The sequence below is a fragment of the Lontra canadensis genome, unplaced genomic scaffold (assembly GCF_010015895.1).
Source record: "Lontra canadensis isolate GAN:19392208 unplaced genomic scaffold, GSC_riverotter_1.0 scaffold6, whole genome shotgun sequence".
Lineage (NCBI taxonomy): Eukaryota > Metazoa > Chordata > Mammalia > Carnivora > Mustelidae > Lontra > Lontra canadensis.
The window spans coordinates 11,576,612-11,596,874 of NW_022631000.1; the positions used below are offsets into that span (position 1 = coordinate 11,576,612).

The following is a 20,263-nucleotide window of genomic DNA, read 5'->3' on the forward strand; positions in this document are numbered from 1 at the left end:
TCTTTAAATAAAAGCTTTTAAAAAATTCTTTAGAGGCATATTTCTATAACAAGCCTATGTCTCTGTATTACCTTCTTTGTACTCGTTATGTCATTTGATGGAGAGAGAGAGAGAGAGAGAGTGTGTGTGTGTGTGTGTTGTATATATAACCTAGTTCTTATATTTTAATTAAGTTTTTGTGGGAATTTGAAAACTATTTTATTTCTCTTCTCATGTAAGACAGTATCAGGTTAAGGATACAGTTAAATAAAGTTTGAGAAGAGCACCTAAGTTTGTAGGTTAGCTATTATAGAATTTGGTTTTAATTGACCATTTAATTCGTTTTTCCTATCTACACATTATGAATAACATTCTCCACAATCATTAATTACCTGTTTCTGTAGTCTTAGCAGTTAAAATAAATTTTGAATGTTTTTGCTGTTGTGAGTTTGACATAAGTTAAATCATATATATTGGCTTTCATTTGGATGAACATATTTCATGAGATTTTTGTAAGTTGGCATTTAGTGTTTTCACTTATAATAGCTTTCGGTATAAATGCCATTGTTTCTAATTGTAATCACCTCCCTGTTTTCTCTCTCTGTTTAAAATTATACTGGTTTTCCTAAACTTTAAATTATCTTAATGCAAGCAGCAGTGTTTCTTGGTTTGTTTTTGTTTTTAAATAGCATACAGTTTGACTGGATTAAGCTTGGTTTCCCTCTTGTTATACCAATGAAAATTCATGCATTGAAAGAATCTCTAGAATAGTGTACATGGCATATCACCTTTTCTATGTTCTAAAAAATGCTTTCTTTTTAATATTTGTTTTCTCCTAATTCCAGTAATCTGCAAGTTTTTTTGTTTTTGTTTTGTTTTGTTTGCTACCTATTTACTTTGAGTTGAGTAGTGATAGGTTTGCTTACAAAAGCTTTTGCTGTTTATATCCACTGGGGTCATTTTCTTGAACCTTGATGATAGTTATTTTACCATGTTCCTTTCAATTTATGAGGATAAAACTTGATTCAGTTTTGGGTTGTACTAGTTCTCTTACCTTTTCTGCTGCTGTTCTGGCTGGATGTTATAGGTGAAGTGAGTTTAGTAGATAACTTTAAAATACTTGAGAGAGTAAGTCAAGACCCCATTTCCTTACATGTATAGTATTTTCTATAAAGATAGGAGATCTAATTTCACAGTTTAATTCATGAGAAGTATCTCAGGAAATACCTAGTCTTGAAGGGACAGTCTGATCTTAAAGCCAGAGGTAGCTAGATCTAGAAGACTGGCCTCCCTTTTTAAGAAAACACTGTATTATGGAAAATTATACAAAAGTAGGATAGAATAATGAATCTTCATGTACCAGCTTCAGTTATCCATTCACGGTCATTCTTGTTCCATTTAAACTCCTACCCACATAATCCCTCCTGCCATTAGTTCATCTGTAAATATAGCAGCATACAGCTGTAAAAGAGAAGGAATATTTAGGAAAAGTAACTATAGATTTATTATTACACAAAAAATTAATTTGCAGTTTCATTTAGTATCTAAATGTGCCTTCATTATTGGTATTGTTCTTCATTCTTCCAGTTCTTTGCAGGAATGACATCTACTGGGAATAAATGCTTGCTAATAAATAACGTGGATTAGCACTGATACCCTCCTTTGGTCTATGTGTCAGGTGTTCACCTGTCACCCAGGGTACATATCTTGTGCCTCCTTTACATTCTTGACCTCTATTTAAATTGAGGCTGGTTGCTAGTTCATTCACCTGAGCGCTCATATATCATAGTGGGTCACAATATGCTGACTGTGCCGAGAGGGAACAACCAAGTGTTTATTTGATTATGTTCTGGAACTGTCCCACTCCACGCTTCCCACAGGGTTTTGTGGGTGTCTTGTGTACAAGTGAACTCCTGACATTTGGATGATGTGGGGCCACCAGTGCCAGTCCACATATTATGTACTAGTACAACATTTATTTTGTAATTATCACTAACCCAAAAAAAGGATAAGATAAATGATGATAATCCCTATGTTGGACAATATGTATGTATGGATTCTGTGACCCCACTTTGGGGATTTTGCTCTCTATGGTGAGGATAGGGATGATATAAAATTCATCCTTGCATTCCTGGCACTGTGCCTGACACATACTAGGTTACTATTGAGAATTTGTTGACTGAGATGCCGACAACACTGTTCTGAGCCAAAGAGAGGACTTTTATTAAAAAGTAGATAAATATTTGGATGGATATAAAGAACTAGATTATTGGAAAGGTAAGCATTAAAGGAGGCTATTGAAAAATAAAAATGAGATCTATTTATGGGGAAAATTGGTAATACAGTGATAGGTATTATGGGGGCAAATAGAAGTTGAGATAAGTTTGTAGATAATTCATATTAATGTATGAATCGTGATACAGCACTGAAGTTTTGATGAAGGGAATAAAAAAGTGAAGGTTTCATTTAATTATTAGGACCTAGTGTTTGAATACAAGAGTGAAAAGGGCTTGTAGATTTCTTTTTTTTTAAAGATTTTATTTATTCATCTGACAGAAATCACAAGTAGGCAGAGAAGCAGACAGAGAGAGGGGGAAGCAGGCTCCCCGCTGAGCAGAGAGACCATGTGGAGCTCCATCCCAGGACCCTGGGACCATGACCCGAGCTGAAGGCAGAGGCTTTAACTCACTGAGCCACCCAGGCACCCAGGGCTTGTAGATTCCTATGCTCACCCATTTTAAGTGGTTTTAGCTAATTGCTTTATTTTATTGTATAGAATAGTAGTATTTTCAAATCTTGCAAGATGTGATTTAGGTGAGCAAATGTTTGAATAGCTTTCACATATTTTTTATTCGTATGTATCAGTAATAAAGACAAATTCAGTTTAGTAATTATATGTATATTTTTTCAAAGTAATGAAATTTCTTATATTTGTATGGTTTCTTTTGGTATGATGTGTTAACAGATTTTTTAACGTTTTCCCCTTAAGGCTAGGGCATAGGCATGATATCCCTGGTTATGGGCAGTAAGGTTTTGTTGTATTGGGGAATGCTATTTTTTTGTTGTTGTTTTTGTAGATGAGTTTCCAATATAATATATCCAAAATAGGTGCCATGGTAATAGGAAGCTATTCTTTTGAGATACACATACACCAATCCTTTAATGCCAAATATTTTAACACTTTTGCCTTGTTTTCTGCTGATTGTAAGCATATCTTTAAGTTTTAGTATACCATTTCCTTGGGTGATAGCAGTGTTGCTTTATGTCAGTCAGTAAATTAGCTGACTGTTTAAGAATGCCAAATTTTTATACATTTGCTTATTTTTTTTCCCTATTTTGTTGTAATATAGAGTCTGCGTAGATTATGTGGGCAAATGTGGAGGAGACAGTGTTGGAACGAAATTCTCAGTTCTCATTAAAATTCTTTGACTTGAATGCAAGAAATTTCTGACCTTCCTTTGCATTTCATTCAATGTGTTCATCATCTATTAATACCCTTAAATATATTTTTTTGTCAATTAGTAGAAAAATCAGAAATGGAAATATGAAATATATCCCATATGTGTATTTAATGTAGTCAATTTATCTATATAGAATAGCCTATTGATAAATGAGTTCATACCTAGCTTTCCTTTCTGTTATTCTTTTCAGCTCTTGCTATACTTTTCTGATACTAAGAAGAGGTGTACAAAAATAAATATGAATATAGAATGAATAGAACTCAGTGAAATAAATATGTCCAACTAAGATAGAAGGAAGTGTTAAGGTCTATGCACAGTCAACTCTCAGTTACAGAGTCCTAGAGCTAGGAGTTATAAAGCTAATGGGACAGAAGTAGATAAATATAACTTAAATGTTTAAAAATAGTGTCTATTGGACTTGAGAATTACTTAAGGGTATGAAAAATAGTATATAGAGTTGGGAATTACTTTAGGATGTGAAAAGTCTGTGATTATGTTTTATTATAACCACTACCAAATTGAATATCTTTGCTAAGATTAACTGAAAGATTTTCTTGGAGGTGTGCTGTTTGATGAAGAATGTATAATGATCTGTACATTGAAAATCTATATTCAAAGAGTAACCTGAGTTTTCCAAAAATACCTTTGGAAGTATTATTATAAATGCGGTATTAACTTTGTCCTTACCATCAAGATAACCCTCAAATTTGAATTCAGTACACTTGGGCAAAAATGAGAGGGCTGCTTTTTATCCTTTAGCAAAATGAAGATTTCCTTTAAAGGAAAACCTTTAGAATAACTAGTGTGACATAAGTAGCATACCTGACACATTGGGATTTTTTTATTTGTGCCACTGACAATGTGTATGGCTGTGGGCAGATAACTTTGGGCACAGCAATCTTAATAGGTTTCAGTTGACCTATTGTTAAAGATTGAATACAAAAATGTAATTTGTACAGTGGGAAAAGTGATAACATAGAGTAGAAATTATTCCTAGGTCATCCTAAGTCTTTAAACATTTACAAGAGCAAAATAATATTTGACTGGCTTGGATTTCAGACCTTTTCTCTTATAGCACATATTCAAATGGAAATAGTGGGAATTAGACAAATGAGCAATAATGGGAAGATAAATTAGGCATGTATTAGCAAATAAGGGTAAAGTCTCACATGAGTAAGCTGGTTATATTGCTTAAAATAATTGTCTTATCTGAGGACATCTGAGTGGCGCAGTCGGTTAAGCATCCTGCTCTTGATCTCAACTCAGGTCTTGATCTCAGAGTCATGAGTTCAAGCCCTGCATTGAACTCTACTCTATGGAACCTACTTTAACAACAAAAAAATTGTATATCTTAATATTTTTAGATTCTAATCAGCATTTGAAAGGTTACTGAAATGGGTTACTTAGATTGGTATAAGTAGAATGAGACTAACAGAATGACTTATTAATAAATGAACTGAGGATTGATAGTTTTCTAAAGAAATTTTTATAATTGAGAAGAAAGTAAATCTTTTTTAAAAGCAAACATCGTATGACTCATATTTTAGTAGAAACAGTTCGAAAATACTTCTAAATATGTAATATATGGAAATATTTATGATGATAAGTTGGTGAAACATATTTCAAAACTGATAGTGCTTTAATTTCCTTTAAATTTGCCATGTCTGGTTCTACCAGTCATTGCAATTATTTAGAAGTTTATATGAATGTCCATTTAAGTGAAATCTGAGAGTTCATTTCCAAGTAGGGGACCAAAAAGAGACTACATTAGATATTGCAAAAACCATTTTCTCCCAGCAAGGACATAATGGTGAGGGCTTCAAGCCTACCCCAGCTAGGTTTATGTTACTCTTTGTTCTCTACTATTAGTTGATTGAAAGAGCTTGGGCAGAATATTTAACTTTAGAAGTGCAGTATTTTCATTTTTACAATATTATCTTAAACATCTTTCTTATTGGTTAGAAAGATAAAACAAAATTGTATATATCGATGGTACTTGGTAGTTACTCAAAAAGTTTGATGTCGCTTAAATTATCAAAGTAATATTTACATGTAAGGGTTGATTGTATTGTCATACCCATGATATTTACATTTGAAAGCACATAGATACAATAGTTTTAGTAAATTCCCTAATTCCCTTATTTCTAAAAGTGGAGTGACTTTTCAGGATTGTATGAAGTGATAATTGCTAAAAATGATAAATATGTTTTTAAAATACTTTCTTAACAAAATTTATGGTACAGGCTAGGAAAGAGAAATTGGTATTTAGAAATTATGTAGTGTGTTTACAAACAAGGGATGGGGAAGATTTTTTCATTTAATTGTGTAGTAAAGACACTCTCTTCAGTGGACTTTGTATTAAATGTTTATGAGTTAAGGGAAAATTATCAGCAACAGTGCTGTTTTTATAATACCTGTATTTTAAAACATACAGTGTAATTTTCAACGTACTTACTAGATCTGGGATATTTTTTATGTCTTTGTTTTGCCCCTTCTTGAAACCCTTTGGTTTCCTTAATAGAATTTCTCTTATGTTCTACTAGAATAAAAATGGTAAATGTATATTGTTGGTTAACTGAGAATAATGAAAAAAATTATTTTTTAGAGTAGGAATTTAAAATAGTTTTCATCCTTTTCTCTATCTTCTCTCCGGACATTCCTTGCCCATAGAAAATAGATAAACTTGTTGATGTCTGACTGGGGATATTATTTTCATAACTTGAAAAAAAAAACAAAGCTGAAGTGCTAAGGTGACATCCTGCAAGGAAGAACGGTGTTACCGTAATCCTACGAAAAATAATGAATTAAATTGGGCTTTCTCTAATCTTGCCCAACGGTAACATGTTTCAATCAGTCCTTGAACATTTTAGAAATTAGGGTATGGAAACTCAAGAACTCTTTTTTAAAAAATTGTTTGAAAAGCCTAATTTTTGTTGCTTTACAGATGTCCCATTTAAGCAGACCTCTTCCATAGCCGTAGCTGGAGCTGTAATTGGAGCTGTCCTTGCTCTTTTCATCATTGCTGTCTTTGTGACTGTCCTGCTGACTCCTCGAAAAAAGAGACCATCCTATCTTGACAAAGTGTAGGTAACTTTTTTGCTTGTGTTCAACATTCAATGTAAGTCAGGCTTTATCTTTACAGCTGCTTATAGCTGTGAAATGTCTGAGGGATGGGAATAAAGATACTGTTAGATCTTTGTGAGACGACTGTGGTTTCATCAGAATGTGTCAAGGTAAACTGTGTCAAGGGGTCACTGGAGACAAATATATTAGACACCTTTTTCACCTACAAATTTATTGGACATCTTTCTAAATGATAACGTAATGGCACTTTTTTTTGTCCTGCCTTATGAATAAAAATGCAGGTCTCTGATGAGTTATGGTTGAAAGAGAGATTCAAAATATCTTAAGTTTAACTCCTCCAGATTGTATATGCCAGTCTTATGTATAGATAGATCTTACTCTGAACTGCCAAGAAGTATCAAATATGTCTAGTTTTAAAGCTTTTTTCCTTAAATATTTTTGGTTTTGGTGAGTTACAAAATGTGCAACTTTTTTATTTAAAGAGAAAGCAATATTTTGGGCCTAGTTATTGAGCTAGAATGTTAAAGCATAAATTGCACTTCACCCTAGAATCAAAAGAACAATGTCCCAATTCACTGAATTCCATCAACAGCTTTTGTTGCTTCATCTGTGAAATGTAAATATTTTCCTCTTTACCTTCCATGGTTGTGATGAGTAGAATAAGATGATGATGTTGATGAACTGTGACTTTTATACAAATGGCATTATTTCTTACAAAGTTATTAATATTTTTGTATTTGGACATGAGGTTATCTCTCAAAGAATGTATTTCTTCTGTCTTCATAAATTCTTTGTATGTGACTCTACCTCTCTAATCTGACACAGGTATAGCATAGATCTTCTTAAAGACAACTGAGTGTTAGTCTCAGCTCTATCATGATCAAATTAGTGGTATGATCCTGAACAAGTCACATCACCTGCATGGGCCTCAGTTTTCTCACCCAAATGACTGATGGCACCTGGGAGCTATAAATTTGCTGTGATTTTCATTAGATGAAAGGAAATAATTACTTTCAAAGGAGTGCAAATTACCTTTTCAGTGCAACACCTATAACACTGATTCTTTAATATTTATAGTTATAATATTTATAGTTACAGTTATGCTTATAGTTTTTTACTATTTCAAGAGTAGCATGTGGTTAACTTCATTTTAGTTTCCAAGTTATCTCAGCCATTTCTATAATTTCAAAAACATAATTTACTAGCAGACTAAATAATTACATCCATGTAACCATTTTATTTGTCGTTTGAGTTCTGTTCATTTAAAATTATTATTTCATGCCCACATTGAGAAGTTATTAGACCACAGAGAATTTATAATTACTTTGGCCTTTATAGATTTCATTCTTTTTATTTTTTAATATAGGTAACATTTTGTTTGATTTAGTCATCACATGAATTGAAAATTAGTTATCTGTGAACTTCAAAAGTATAAGAATATATTAAAAATTGTTCTCTAAAATGCAGAGAGCTATAAGATATACTTAACTTTGTTTTTATTATAACAATACTTAAATACATGAAAGTTTAGATTTTTTAAAAGTTTATTAGGTTATTTTGGCAAAAATAAATGTATTCCTTGAGGATGTAATGGTCTCTGTTTATTTCAGGTGACAAGATTTATAATGGTCTTTAGATTGAAAAATCTTAATTTGCATGATAGATATTCTAAGTGTAATCATGGGTTTTTGAAAATTAGTTTTGGAAGTATTTCCAAAATGCAGTATAATTTCTCTTCATTATCATTTTAAGATACAGTTTTTTAAATTACTTTTATGACACTTTGCCTTCCATTGCGTACATTTGACTATCTTTAAAATGATGGTAGATAGAGTCTGATGGAAAAATGTATATTTACTAAATTTACTGAAGTAAATTGGTTACTTGTTTACTGGTTACTAGGTTCCTTGCTTAATTTTCAGAAACATGCTTTCATTTGAGTTACTTCTTTAAATGAATCAATTAGATTGGTTTTAAACATTGGAAGTTTAAAACCAGGCCCCCCCCAATCTATGATAAGTTAGTGGAAATATAAGAACTGAATTAAGCATGTGCACTAATATAAATATTAGTGTGAGGAAAGTATCCACAAAACTTGAGAACCTTGATTGTTTTCCCACTTCTTCTTGCCTTTTTTTTTGTTTTTTTTTTGTTTTTTTTTGCTAAATGTTGCAATCACATTTATTAACCTTTTTAATGCAGGATCGACCTTCCACCCACACATAAACCACCTCCCATGTATGAAGAACGATCTCCCCCCTTGCCTCAAAAAGACCTTCTATATCAGGTATGTGTTCATGATTGTACTTAAAATGAAATAAAAAATACAAGGCAATGCATATTATTTGAGTATTATCTTAAATGTTGCATAATAACACATAATCATTTCTCTGAAACATTTAAAGGATCAAACTATTGACAAATTAGTAAGAAAAGATGTGAAGCCAGAGTGGATAGGACAAATCAACACTGTATTAGGAGTAGAAATTTTTACTCAAAGCTTATGGCCAAAGACTTACTGTTAACACAGTTTTATTGACATACAGAATCGTTGTAAAATATGCATTTTCATATAAAAGAAAAATTGAATGCCTTTGGTAGGGTATGATGAAGAGCTTTTTCTCCTTGGAGTATGCATTTTATTTTTGTTTCTTTTCAGTATACTCAAGGTCTAAATTTTAGCATTCCTTTATTTAGCAATGAAAGGTTTATATCCCAGTTTAAAATTCTGAGTATGAATATTGGTCCCCATATTACATTTATGATCATTTAAAATTTTCTTCTGGAATCCGTTTATAATAACTCATGTGAAAGTATCGATTAAATACTTCTATCTTATGTTCTATATCTAGATTAATATGCTCTCCTTGGGAAAGTTGAATCCATCAGAATATTTGAATACTTTTATTCTTAGCGTTAGTAGTTTTGGTTTTGTTTTTTTCCTTTCACATCCATGTACCTTTTGGGGCTTTAACCCTGTACTGGGGTTTTGTTTTTGTTTTTACCTGTGGAATATTCTATAATATTTTCCTCCAAAGATACGTTTTGTGTCTTCAGCTCAAATAAGGCAAATTATTTGTCCACAAATTAATTTAATTTGGTGGAAAAACTCCAAGGAAATATATGTGTTAAGATTTTTTTCAGCTTCTGTATCTTGGTTCACCAGATAGTCAGTCTCCTGCCTGAACAGGGGGTGGAAAGGAACATTCATTGACAGGGGTCACCGGCTCTATTGTCTTACAGAAGATGGTGTCTGAGGGGTGAAGAAATGCCATCTTTTCAGACTCCTTGTTTTCAGAGAAAGAGTGTAGCCTCACGTACCTCTTGGCAAATAAATGAACTTGACAAGTAGTGTGAAATGTCAACAAAATATTTAGCTAGAGTTGTTGTTAACTGCTGCAAAAAGAAAGCTGTCTTCTCCATCCACAAAGCTAGTAATTAGAGAATTTCTAGATTCGATTTTGGGAATTTTCTTAGAATGTTATTGGGAATTTTCTAGGATGACCCTAACTGCATATAATTTCATTCCTGTCTGTAAAATCAATTGATTATATAACTTACTGTTTAATATCTTCAAATTAAATATTTATAAAAGCTTATGGATTGGAGAAAAATTATTTGGTTTTGATCATCATGTGTTCTTGGTTTTAGTTTAAAAAATATGATTGCTATATATGTATTTGCTACCAAAAAAACACAAAAGGAAGATCTTTCTTGGATGATTTGAGTTGACAGTGCTAGAAACTACAATTTTTAGAATCCTTGGAGTTAGGGAAGTCTTCCTGGCTTTTGGAGGTGGGAGTTATGATACATCGATGCAATTACTCAGTTGTTGATTAGAGTAATTTGATTTGTAGTAAATTGCATACTCAAAAGCATAAACCTAGGTGGAAATGAAGAGCCATGTGGAAAAGTAATGGAATGTTTAGAAAGAAAATTGATAGGAGAGTGCCTGTAATGAATAACAAACATTGGACTTTGGGAATCAGAGACAATTTAGTAACATTGTGGCTTTCCTCACCTTGAAATTAAGCAGGTGAAAAACATGATTGTTTTTTTCTATCATATAGCTATACAACTAGTTTTATAAAATATTGCTGAGGGTTAACTATTTGCTATCATTTTGCTTAAGAGAGTAAGAACTTGAGTTGGAGATGAAATAACTCCTAATTCTCTAAATTATAGAATTATTAAATTATTTGTATTCTTTTAAGAATAAGTTAGGCTTAGGGGTACCTGGGTAGCTCAGTCATTTAAGCACCTGCCTGTTAATTTAGGCTCAGGTTATGATCTCAGGGTTGTGAGATCAAGACCCACTTCCAGCTCTGTCCTGGGCATGGAACCTGCTTAAAATTCTCTCTTTCCCTCACTCACCCCCACCACCAGCTGCATGAGCACATTTTTGCACATGCCATCTATCCCCCCCCCAAAAAAAACGAATAAATTAAGCTAAAATCATTATCCATCAGTAAGAATTTATTATGATTCATCCATTATAATGTCATGTATTAATTATATGGCTGTTTGTGTTTTAATCAATGTTGTGATCTCAAAATGTAACGTACGTAGAACTGTGTCTCAGTTACTAAGAAATATGTGAGTGTGTTATTACTATCCGATTAGTTTCGTGCAATGACAGCATGTTGTAATACTAAATGCCTTTGTAATGTTCCACTTCACTTCACTAGATAACTTTTCACCTTTAAAGTGATGTGGTAATTCCTGCTTGAAGTCATTGACCTAGGTAACTAGGTCACTAGGCCACGCTCCCAAATGCTTCCATGACTTTAAGGAAGAGTCCAACTTCTTCTACTCATCACTATTCTATTCTTGGGAAGCCTCAGAAGGAAGCATTTCCTCTGTAGGTAGACCCACATTTGTCTACCTTGTGTAACTGTTGCTTTTGTGGGAATGGTGCCAACAATCATCCCTGAGAAGTTCTGCTCTCAATGTAAATTAAGACAATGAGGCCTGGTATTGTGAAGAGGCAGTTTCCTTGAGTGGTAGCTAGCACCATACTGCAGAGACGATGCATGGAAGCATGCATAAGTATGAGGGAAAGAAAAAGGAATGTTTTGCCTGAAGGCAAAGATTAATTAAGAAATACCACTAGCTTGTCACGCGTTAGGTAATAATCCCACAAAAGTTGAGTCTTCATTTAGGAAACAAATACTAATGACATTAAAATGTATTTTACCTTTTGTTATGTTATATTAACATTGTATAGGTAATCCGTAAGTATATTCTTAGAACAACAGAAAAACTAGAAACTACAGAAATTTATAGTCAACTGTGAAAGTCCCTTTTCATAATTCCATCACAAAACATATAATTTCCTTCTCCAGTGATCACCATTGTTACAAATTTAAATATTCTCCCACACTTTTTTCCATGAATTTACTTTTATGTGTATATCATCCATATTTACATCTACAAATATATTTTTTAACACAAATGTGACCATAGAATACATATTGTTCTAGAAATTGCTTTCGTACTCTATTATAGACCAGTATTTTTCAGATTGACCAATGTTGCTTACAGTTTAGTGGGGCTTTTTTTTTTTATCTCATCCAGCTTCAAATCCAGCATGAAGTTCTGAACACTGATATAAAATTTATTTATATTAAAATTTTGGACAACAATTTCCATTCTATGAATAATGCTAAATTTTAGCCTTGTATTGGGAGTTGAATACTCTGATATGAAAAAATATTTCCCAAATCAACTAAAATAATCAAGGGATCATTTTCAGGAAGAATATACATAGCAAATAGAGTTTGATTTCTGATATGGGAAAAAATCTGGATGTAAATGTGTATCTTTTAGAATACTCTGGTTTAACTGAAAATAGCATTTATTCTTCAAAAGTCAGGTGTAGTAAATTCCATGAAATAGATACTGTTACTTGACTTTACTGAGGATCATAACAGGAATTTCAGTCAAGCACTAATGCTGTAGGGAGTGTGACTCTTGAAGTTATTTACACAATGCTGACATATTATTAAAAGCTTCCTAATCTGGATGGGCCCAATGTGATCACAAGGGTCTTTAAATGTGGAAGCAGGGGGTAGTAGTCTGTGTTAGAGCATTGAGATGTGGGAATAGATTGGCGGTAACCAGTTATGAAGACGGAAGGAGGGCACATGCTAAGGAACACAGGTAGCCTCTAGAAGCAAAAAAATTCTCTTCTAGAGACTTAGGAAAGGGTGTAGCCTTGCTATCACCTTAGTTTCAGCCTAGTAAGACTTATGTAAAGCTTCTGACCTCCAGAACTACAAGATAATAAATTCGTGTTGTTTGAAGCAAAAAAAAAAAAAAAAAAAAATTTTTTTTTTTTTAAAAAAAAAAAAAAAAAAAAAAAAGCTTTCTAATCTCTTGAAATATCATGAGATTTTTTTTTCCCTCATTGGTAACCACATTTACAGTAGTAACCATTATGTCAGTTGATTTTTGGTAATTTTTTAAATTTTTAACAACCTTGTAACTTTTATGAACAGTATTTCAGGTGTTGTATATGTACATGTGTATGTGTGTCGTAATATTCTGTGTGATTAGATGGGATATATGCATAAAGTGCTTGTGTGACTGAATTCCAAGCTAAACTTAGCTGCCTTTTTTGTGGGACACCATTTTTACATAAAAGAATGACTAACAAACTATGCCATTCAGGCTTAAGTAATTTTGCAGACATTTTCGCAGAAATCAATGAATTGAACTTGTTACTCAAGGCAAATAACTGACAGTATTTGTTGCCAATGAAAAATTAAGAGTCCAAGTAAAAATTATAATTTCTATAAAACCTGTAACTGCGATCATGGGATTGACATTGGTGAGGAAATTAGTGAATTTTATTTATATATGTGTGTGTGTGTGTGTGTGTGTATGTATATGTATATGTGTGTGTGTGTGTGTGTGTGTGTGTGTGTGTGTGTGTATTTAACCATAGAAAGTACCAATGTTTGGAATGTCTGCATAACCTAGTAAACCAATGATTGCCAAATGACTAATAATGTACACTGTTATAATGACACATGGGTAAAATATCCTTTCAAAGTATAAGATGAATGGATGGATTTTCATGTAAAAGAGTATGAAAAGTTCATTGGTATGTTTTCAGATGGCAACTAGCACTTAACCCTAAAAAACTTCCACTTGTTAAAGTTTTGGTATAGTAGCAAAGGAGAATTTTCTCTGAAAATTCTGAAAGCATTTCATTCTCTGAAAGTCTGAAAGCAGTATTAAGTCTCTCTTCCTTTTCTAGCTATGTATCTCTGTGAGGCCATTTTTTCTTCATGTATTCCAACCAAACAACCTATTGCAACAGATTGAATGATGTAGCAGATATGAAAATCAAGCTTGCTTCTTTTGACTCAGATAATAAAACTGTTAAAAAAGACTGTTAAAACTGTCAAACTTTTGACTCAGATATTAAAACTGTAAAAAAACTGTTAAAAAAATAATAAAATGCCACTCTTCTCACCAATCCCTATTTTGGAAAACATGGATAAAAGGTGATGTTTGTATCATATTATCCTGTTTAAATGAATGAAATATTTTTAAATTTTCTTAGTTTTAATGTTTAATATGATAAATATAAGTAGTTACTAAGGTAGTTAAGGTAGTTACTACCCATGTAAATGAAAGTACTTTGGGTTCTCAAAATTTTAAGTATAAAGGAATCCTGATGCCCTATTTCTGAGAACCTCTGCTGTAGACCTTAAGCTTTAGGCATGAAGGCAAGGATCATGTCTCCCTTGCTTAGTTCTGTAGTCTCAGGGCACAACACTTTGCTTATTAGCACATTGTAGTTACCCAATAAAAAATTTTTGAATGCAAAAGTGAAAAAAGAAACCCCCCCCCTTTGTATTCTTTTCAGTCTTTGATCATGTTTACATTGTTTAGTCTAAAATATCTCTGTCCCAGATATACAGCTATGTTTCAGTATATTTAATGTCCATTTATCGGTGTCAGGTATCAATATATCGTGTATGAAAAAGAACAAAGGGAACCAAGAGACCGTATAGCAATATTCTAAAATATTAATAATGATTATGTATTCAACTTCTCTGTAAATATTGTTCTATGTTGTGTTTTTTCTGTACTTTCTAATTTTTCTACAGGGCTTTTACTCCTGTCTGTTAGTGACTTTATAGCATAAGAAAATAGAGATCAGTTGAAAACCTGAATTATTGGACTGGAATATTGTTATCAGTCATATTGATTATGCAATACTTCAACAGAATTTACTATCTGGGAAAATTAAGATTTCCCCCCCAATAATTCATTATGATTCTTTAGTAAATTTTTGTAAATGCTTATGCAGAGTGTTGTAAAGAAAGAATGTTTTTACATATTCTTTTGAGTAGATAATACATACAAAACAATATGAAAAGGTGTTTTCTAAAGTCTCCCTCCCATTTCCATTCCTATTTACCCTATACCGAGCACCTCCCACAGAAAATCACTTTTATGAATTTCTTGTTGGTCTTAATATGGTTTATTTAAGCATAGAAAGGAAACAATACACACCGATCTTATTTTTTCTTGTATAAAATGTAACTGTAGATACCGTTAAATGTTTTACCATTCCTCCTAAGACTTACTGAAGATCTTTTTTTATTGGGATGCAGAGCATTTGCATTCTAATGTCTACAGAAGATTCTAATATGCATATATTACACAGTTTATAATGTCAAAATATTTTAACAAACCAATAATGCTGCAGGGAATAACTTTATGTGTATGATATTTTGCTTCTATGCAGGTATAATCTTCAATATAAATTTTTAGATTTGCTCTTGCTATATCAAATAGTGAATGTGTTTTTACTTTTGATAGATCCTCTCAAATTGTCCTCTATAAATATTGCACTGTTTTGCACTCCTATGAGTAATGCTTGAAAGTGTCGATTTCTCTACATCCTTCCTAACAGCATGTGTGTTCTACTTGAGTATTGATAATTTAATAGGTAAAAGGTGTGCATATAAAATTCTAATTTTGCAATCTCGTTAGTAGTGAGTTTTAGCATCTTTTCAAGTGTCTTAATAGGCCATTTTTTCCTGTAAGCTCTCATTCTTGTGTGTGCTTATTTATTGGACAAAATTATGATCATTTAAACATTTAATAAGTAGATAATGAAACTTTTTTCTTTTAATTCCAGTGTGAATTATATATACATTGCTTCTTGGTATCCAAATTTGTGGTACAAAAAGTTCAGTAAGGTGAATCTTATATTTCCATTGACATAAGATAAAAATGAAATGCTGTTATGATTGGGCTCAAATGTTTTTGAACTCTGATTTTATTTTATTTATTTATTTTTTACTTTTTATCTTTTATTATGTTATGTGAGTCCCCATACAGTGTATTATTAGTTTTTGATGCAGTGTTCCAAGATTCATTGTTTATGTACCACACCCAGTGCTTCATGCAATATGTGCCCTCCATCACCGGGTCATCCCATTCCTCCCCAACCCCCTCCCCTCCAAAACCCTCAGTTTGTTTCTCAGAGTCCACAGTCCCTCATAGTTTGTCTCCCCCTCTGATTTCCCCCAACTCACTTCTCCTCTCTATCTCCCAGTGTCCTCCATGTTATTCCTTATGCTATGATAATTGACTCTCTCTGCTTGGCTTATTTCACTCAGCATAATCTCCTACAGTCCTATCCATGTTACAAAAGTTGGGTATTCATCCTTTCTGATGGCTGAGTAATACTCCATTGTATATAGGGACCACATCTTCTTTATCCATTCGTCTGTTGAAGGGCATCTTGGCTCTTTCCACCATTTGGCTATTGTGGACATTGCTGCTATGAACATTGGGGTGCATATGGCCCTTCTTTTCCCTATATCCGTATCTTTGGGGTAAATACCCAGTAGTGCAATTGCAGTGTCATAGGGGAGCTCTATTTTTAATTTTTTGAGGATTAACAATTTCTAGAATTGGAGATATGTCCTCCAGATATCTTAATTGTTATCAGTCATGCCATATTTTATTCTTGAACCTGCCCACCTACTAGGACTGTGTAGTTTTATACATTTGCATTATTTCCTTTCAAAATTCATCTTTCAGACACATCACTACCATTTTCCAATAATATTTTTTAGATAAGCCGCTTTTGTTAATTATCATCAGTGTTCTGGTTTTCTCCCAGGATCTGTATATTTTACTGTCTATCCAGATACTAACAGTAGTTATAGGCTTTGCAGTCAGGGAGAAGGGAGAAAGAAAGATGACAGAAGAAATAACATTTTTCATCCAAATTAGAGAAAACTATGTGACTGAATGGATTATTTTCAAGTAAATGAATATAGAGTATTTCTAGCATGGTTTTGCCCTCAATTGGCAAAAAACATTTGCATCTTACATATTGCCTCCAATTAATAGTTAGTGGCAATTATTGAGAAAAGTAGTAAAAGAATTATGGGGCCTTGTTCTGGTCTATGGGGTGGGGGGAGTTTTGTGATCAATAAAGCTTGGAAGAAACCATGATTTAGAAACTAATTATATATTCAAATGAAAGATAGGTACAATATTTTAAGTATAAAGGAGTGGTATCTTTACTAAAAGCTCTTGCTAATCAATCTGATAAATGCAAAAAAGATAAACCTAAGGTTTTATATGGATTAATAAATTACCATCAGTTACATCCTTAGAAAATAGAACATAGAAAATAGAACATAATAAATTATCATAGGTTACATTCTTAGAAAATGGAAAATGTTAGAACATGCCTGACACATAGAAAGTAGTACGTGTTTGCTGTTGTTATTATTATTAAAAAGTAAACTATATAATTCTTAATCAAAATATTAAAGAGACTAAGTGGTGAAATTATTTTAGAAGAGTAAAACTGATAGTACTTTGATTCATGAAAACTCAGCATATATTTCCTTTGGAAATTATTGATACTTTTATTATAAATTTTGTAGTGCTTGAAATGAATTAAAAGGTAGAGTGTCTACTTTTTTGACTCAGAATTCTATTTTATTTTTTCTCCATCATTATTTATCAAACCAATATTCCTTGAATATTTCTTATGTGCCAGTACTAGGAATACATAGTAAGACATGAAAAATAAGTACTGTCTTTATGGAGCTTACATTTTAGTGACGAATAGACAACTTCCTATGATGACATCTTTTTTTTTTCCTTTCTTTTTAAAAAAAAGAACTTTATTAAACTTATTAACTTTATAATTGGTCTGCAACAGATTGTATATATTTAAAGTGTGAGTTTGATACGTTTTACATAAAATACACAAACACAATACACAAATATACATATGAATATACACATACACTAGGAAAACATAACCACAATTAAAAGAATGCATGTATCCATCATTTTCAGAAGTTTCCTGATGTCCCTTTGTATTTTCCCCTCTAGTCATGCCCTTGTTCCCTTTCCACATCCCTAGGGACCCAAACACTGGATATACTTTCTGTCTCTATTAATTTACATGTTCTCAAATTTTATATAATAAAATCATATAATCCTTTTTTGTTTGTTTGTTGTGTGTGTGGGTGTGTGTGTGTGTGTGTCACTTCTTTCCCTCCACATCATAATGGTTTTGATTTTGATTCCTTTATGTGGTGTTGGTCAGTGGTTTATTTCTTGTAGATAGGTGTACCATGTAGATATACTACATTTTATTTAAATTTACCTATTGGTGGACATTTGCACCATTTCCATTTTTTTACTATCACAAGCAGTGCTATTATGAACATTTGTATATAAGTTTTTGTATAAATATATGTTTTCATTTCTCTTGAGTAAACATCTAGGTTTGGATCAATGGATCATATGGTCAATGCAACTTAAAAGGTGTAACTTTTTAAGAAAATGCCAAGTTGTCATCCTCCTCAGTTTTACTATTTATGTTCCCACCAGCAGTGTATGAGTTGCGCTGTACCCTTACCACCATTTGTTATGATCAGACTTTTAAAATTTCGGATGTTCTAATAGATGTGTGGTTGTACTTCATTATGATTTTGACCTGTATGTTTTCCCTAGTTACTCATATATGGAACATTTTTTTTTACTTGCTGATCTGTCATCCATTTAACTTATTATGAAGTGTCTGAGTATGTGCTCACTTTTTTATTGAATTGCTTTCTTATTGTTGAATCTTGAAAGTGCTTTATTATGGACTGCATGTTTGCATCCAAACATGTATTCAAATTCACATGTTGAAACCTTAACCCCTAGAGTGATGATATTTGGAGGGTGGGGCCTTTGAGAGGTTTTAGGTAACGAGGGTGGCGCCCTCATGATGGGATTAGCACCCTCTTAAGAAGAGACAGGGGAGAACTTACTTCTTTCTCTGCTCTTTGCTATGTGCAGATCAAAGAGTGTAGCCATCACAAACCAGGAAGAGAGCGTCTACCAAGAACTAAAATGTTAGCCTCCAGAACTGTGGAAATAAATGTTCTTTAAACCGTTTAGTACATGGTAATTTGTTATAGCAGCCCAAATAGAATAAGACATTTTGGATACTAGTCTTTTATCAGATACGTGATTTGGAAATATTTTCTATCATTCTCTTGCTTGTAATACTCTTAACTGATTTTTTGAAGGGCAAAAATGTTTTAATTTTGATGAAGTTGATACATGATGACACTATGAGGCCATGCTTTCTTCCTAAGTATTACTTACTTAGGAAGTAATACCTATTTTTGCTAATTGCTATTAAAATATTAGTTAAAATATTTTTATGATACATTATTTTCTTTATTTTTCCTGTATAAACTTCATAACTAATTAGGAAATTTAATTAACTTAAAGACAGTAATTTTGCTTAGTCACTAGTTTCCTTCAGTATCTAGTATCTTCAGGATACATACATAGTATGAGTAATTCTCACCTCATCTGAGAAATATGGAAATTAGGAAGAATTGGCTCCTCTAATAGTGTTTTGTGGCCCATAGCGCCTAACTAGCCACTATCTTTTTATATATTTTATTCATCTCTGTATTAAACAGTAATTATCACAGAGAAAAAATGTTTTAGAGTGATATTGTTAACTTATTTTTAGTAGAATCAAATGGAATCTAATAATATTATTACAATTAAGAAGGTTGAGACTGAGTTATTTTGACTTGCTGTAAATTGTAGAATTACTCTAAGAAAATTTATTTTAGACTTACTGTATACATATAAACCACCACCGATCTGGAAAACCTGGAGTGATGATTTCTAACTGATAAAAATTCTGAGTTTAACTGCATGTCAGTATTTTTAGTGGTATTACCAGTATCAGCACATTGATTATGTGATTTTCTCAAAGAAGTTAAAAGCTTCAGACCTTCATTCTCATTGCAATCTGTTTCTGATTTGTAGCTGAACTGCCTGAGTGAGTTAGGACTATATAAAGTGTTAGGTTGCTCCTGCCGGCGATAGTGAGAAAAAGCCTACGAGGCAAATGGATCCGAGAGATGAACTTTATTGCAAGCACCCTCGGGCGAGGTTCCGCGACTCACAGAGAGAGAGAGAGAGAGAGTGAGTCGGGGAATTCGCGCTGGGAGGGAGTTGGCAAGGTCCTTTTATTGGGTTGAGGTAGGGCATATAGCCTTGCGTCCATATAAGGCAAGGTATGTGGTGATCGGAGGGTTTGGGGCGGGAGAGTGTATCAGACCAAGGTAAGGCATGGGCTCGAGTCCGTATATGGCAAAGTATGTATATGGCAAAGTATGTGGTGATCAGAGGGTATGGGGCAGGGGAAGTCGGTGATGGGC

General features: G+C 32.7%; 1 protein-coding gene across 12 annotated transcripts in view; it reads left to right on the plus strand.

The window, feature by feature from the left end:
- NECTIN3 (nectin cell adhesion molecule 3) overlaps positions 1-20,263 on the plus strand; it is a 126,148-nt gene that overhangs the window by 74,548 nt on the left and 31,337 nt on the right. For all 12 annotated transcript variants that reach the window (XM_032852140.1, XM_032852139.1, XM_032852144.1 and 9 more), the window contains exons 6-7: positions 6,385-6,523; positions 8,727-8,811. In XM_032852140.1, coding sequence (XP_032708031.1) covers positions 6,385-6,523; positions 8,727-8,811 — 224 coding nt within the window. The remainder of the gene's footprint in view (positions 1-6,384; positions 6,524-8,726; positions 8,812-20,263) is intronic.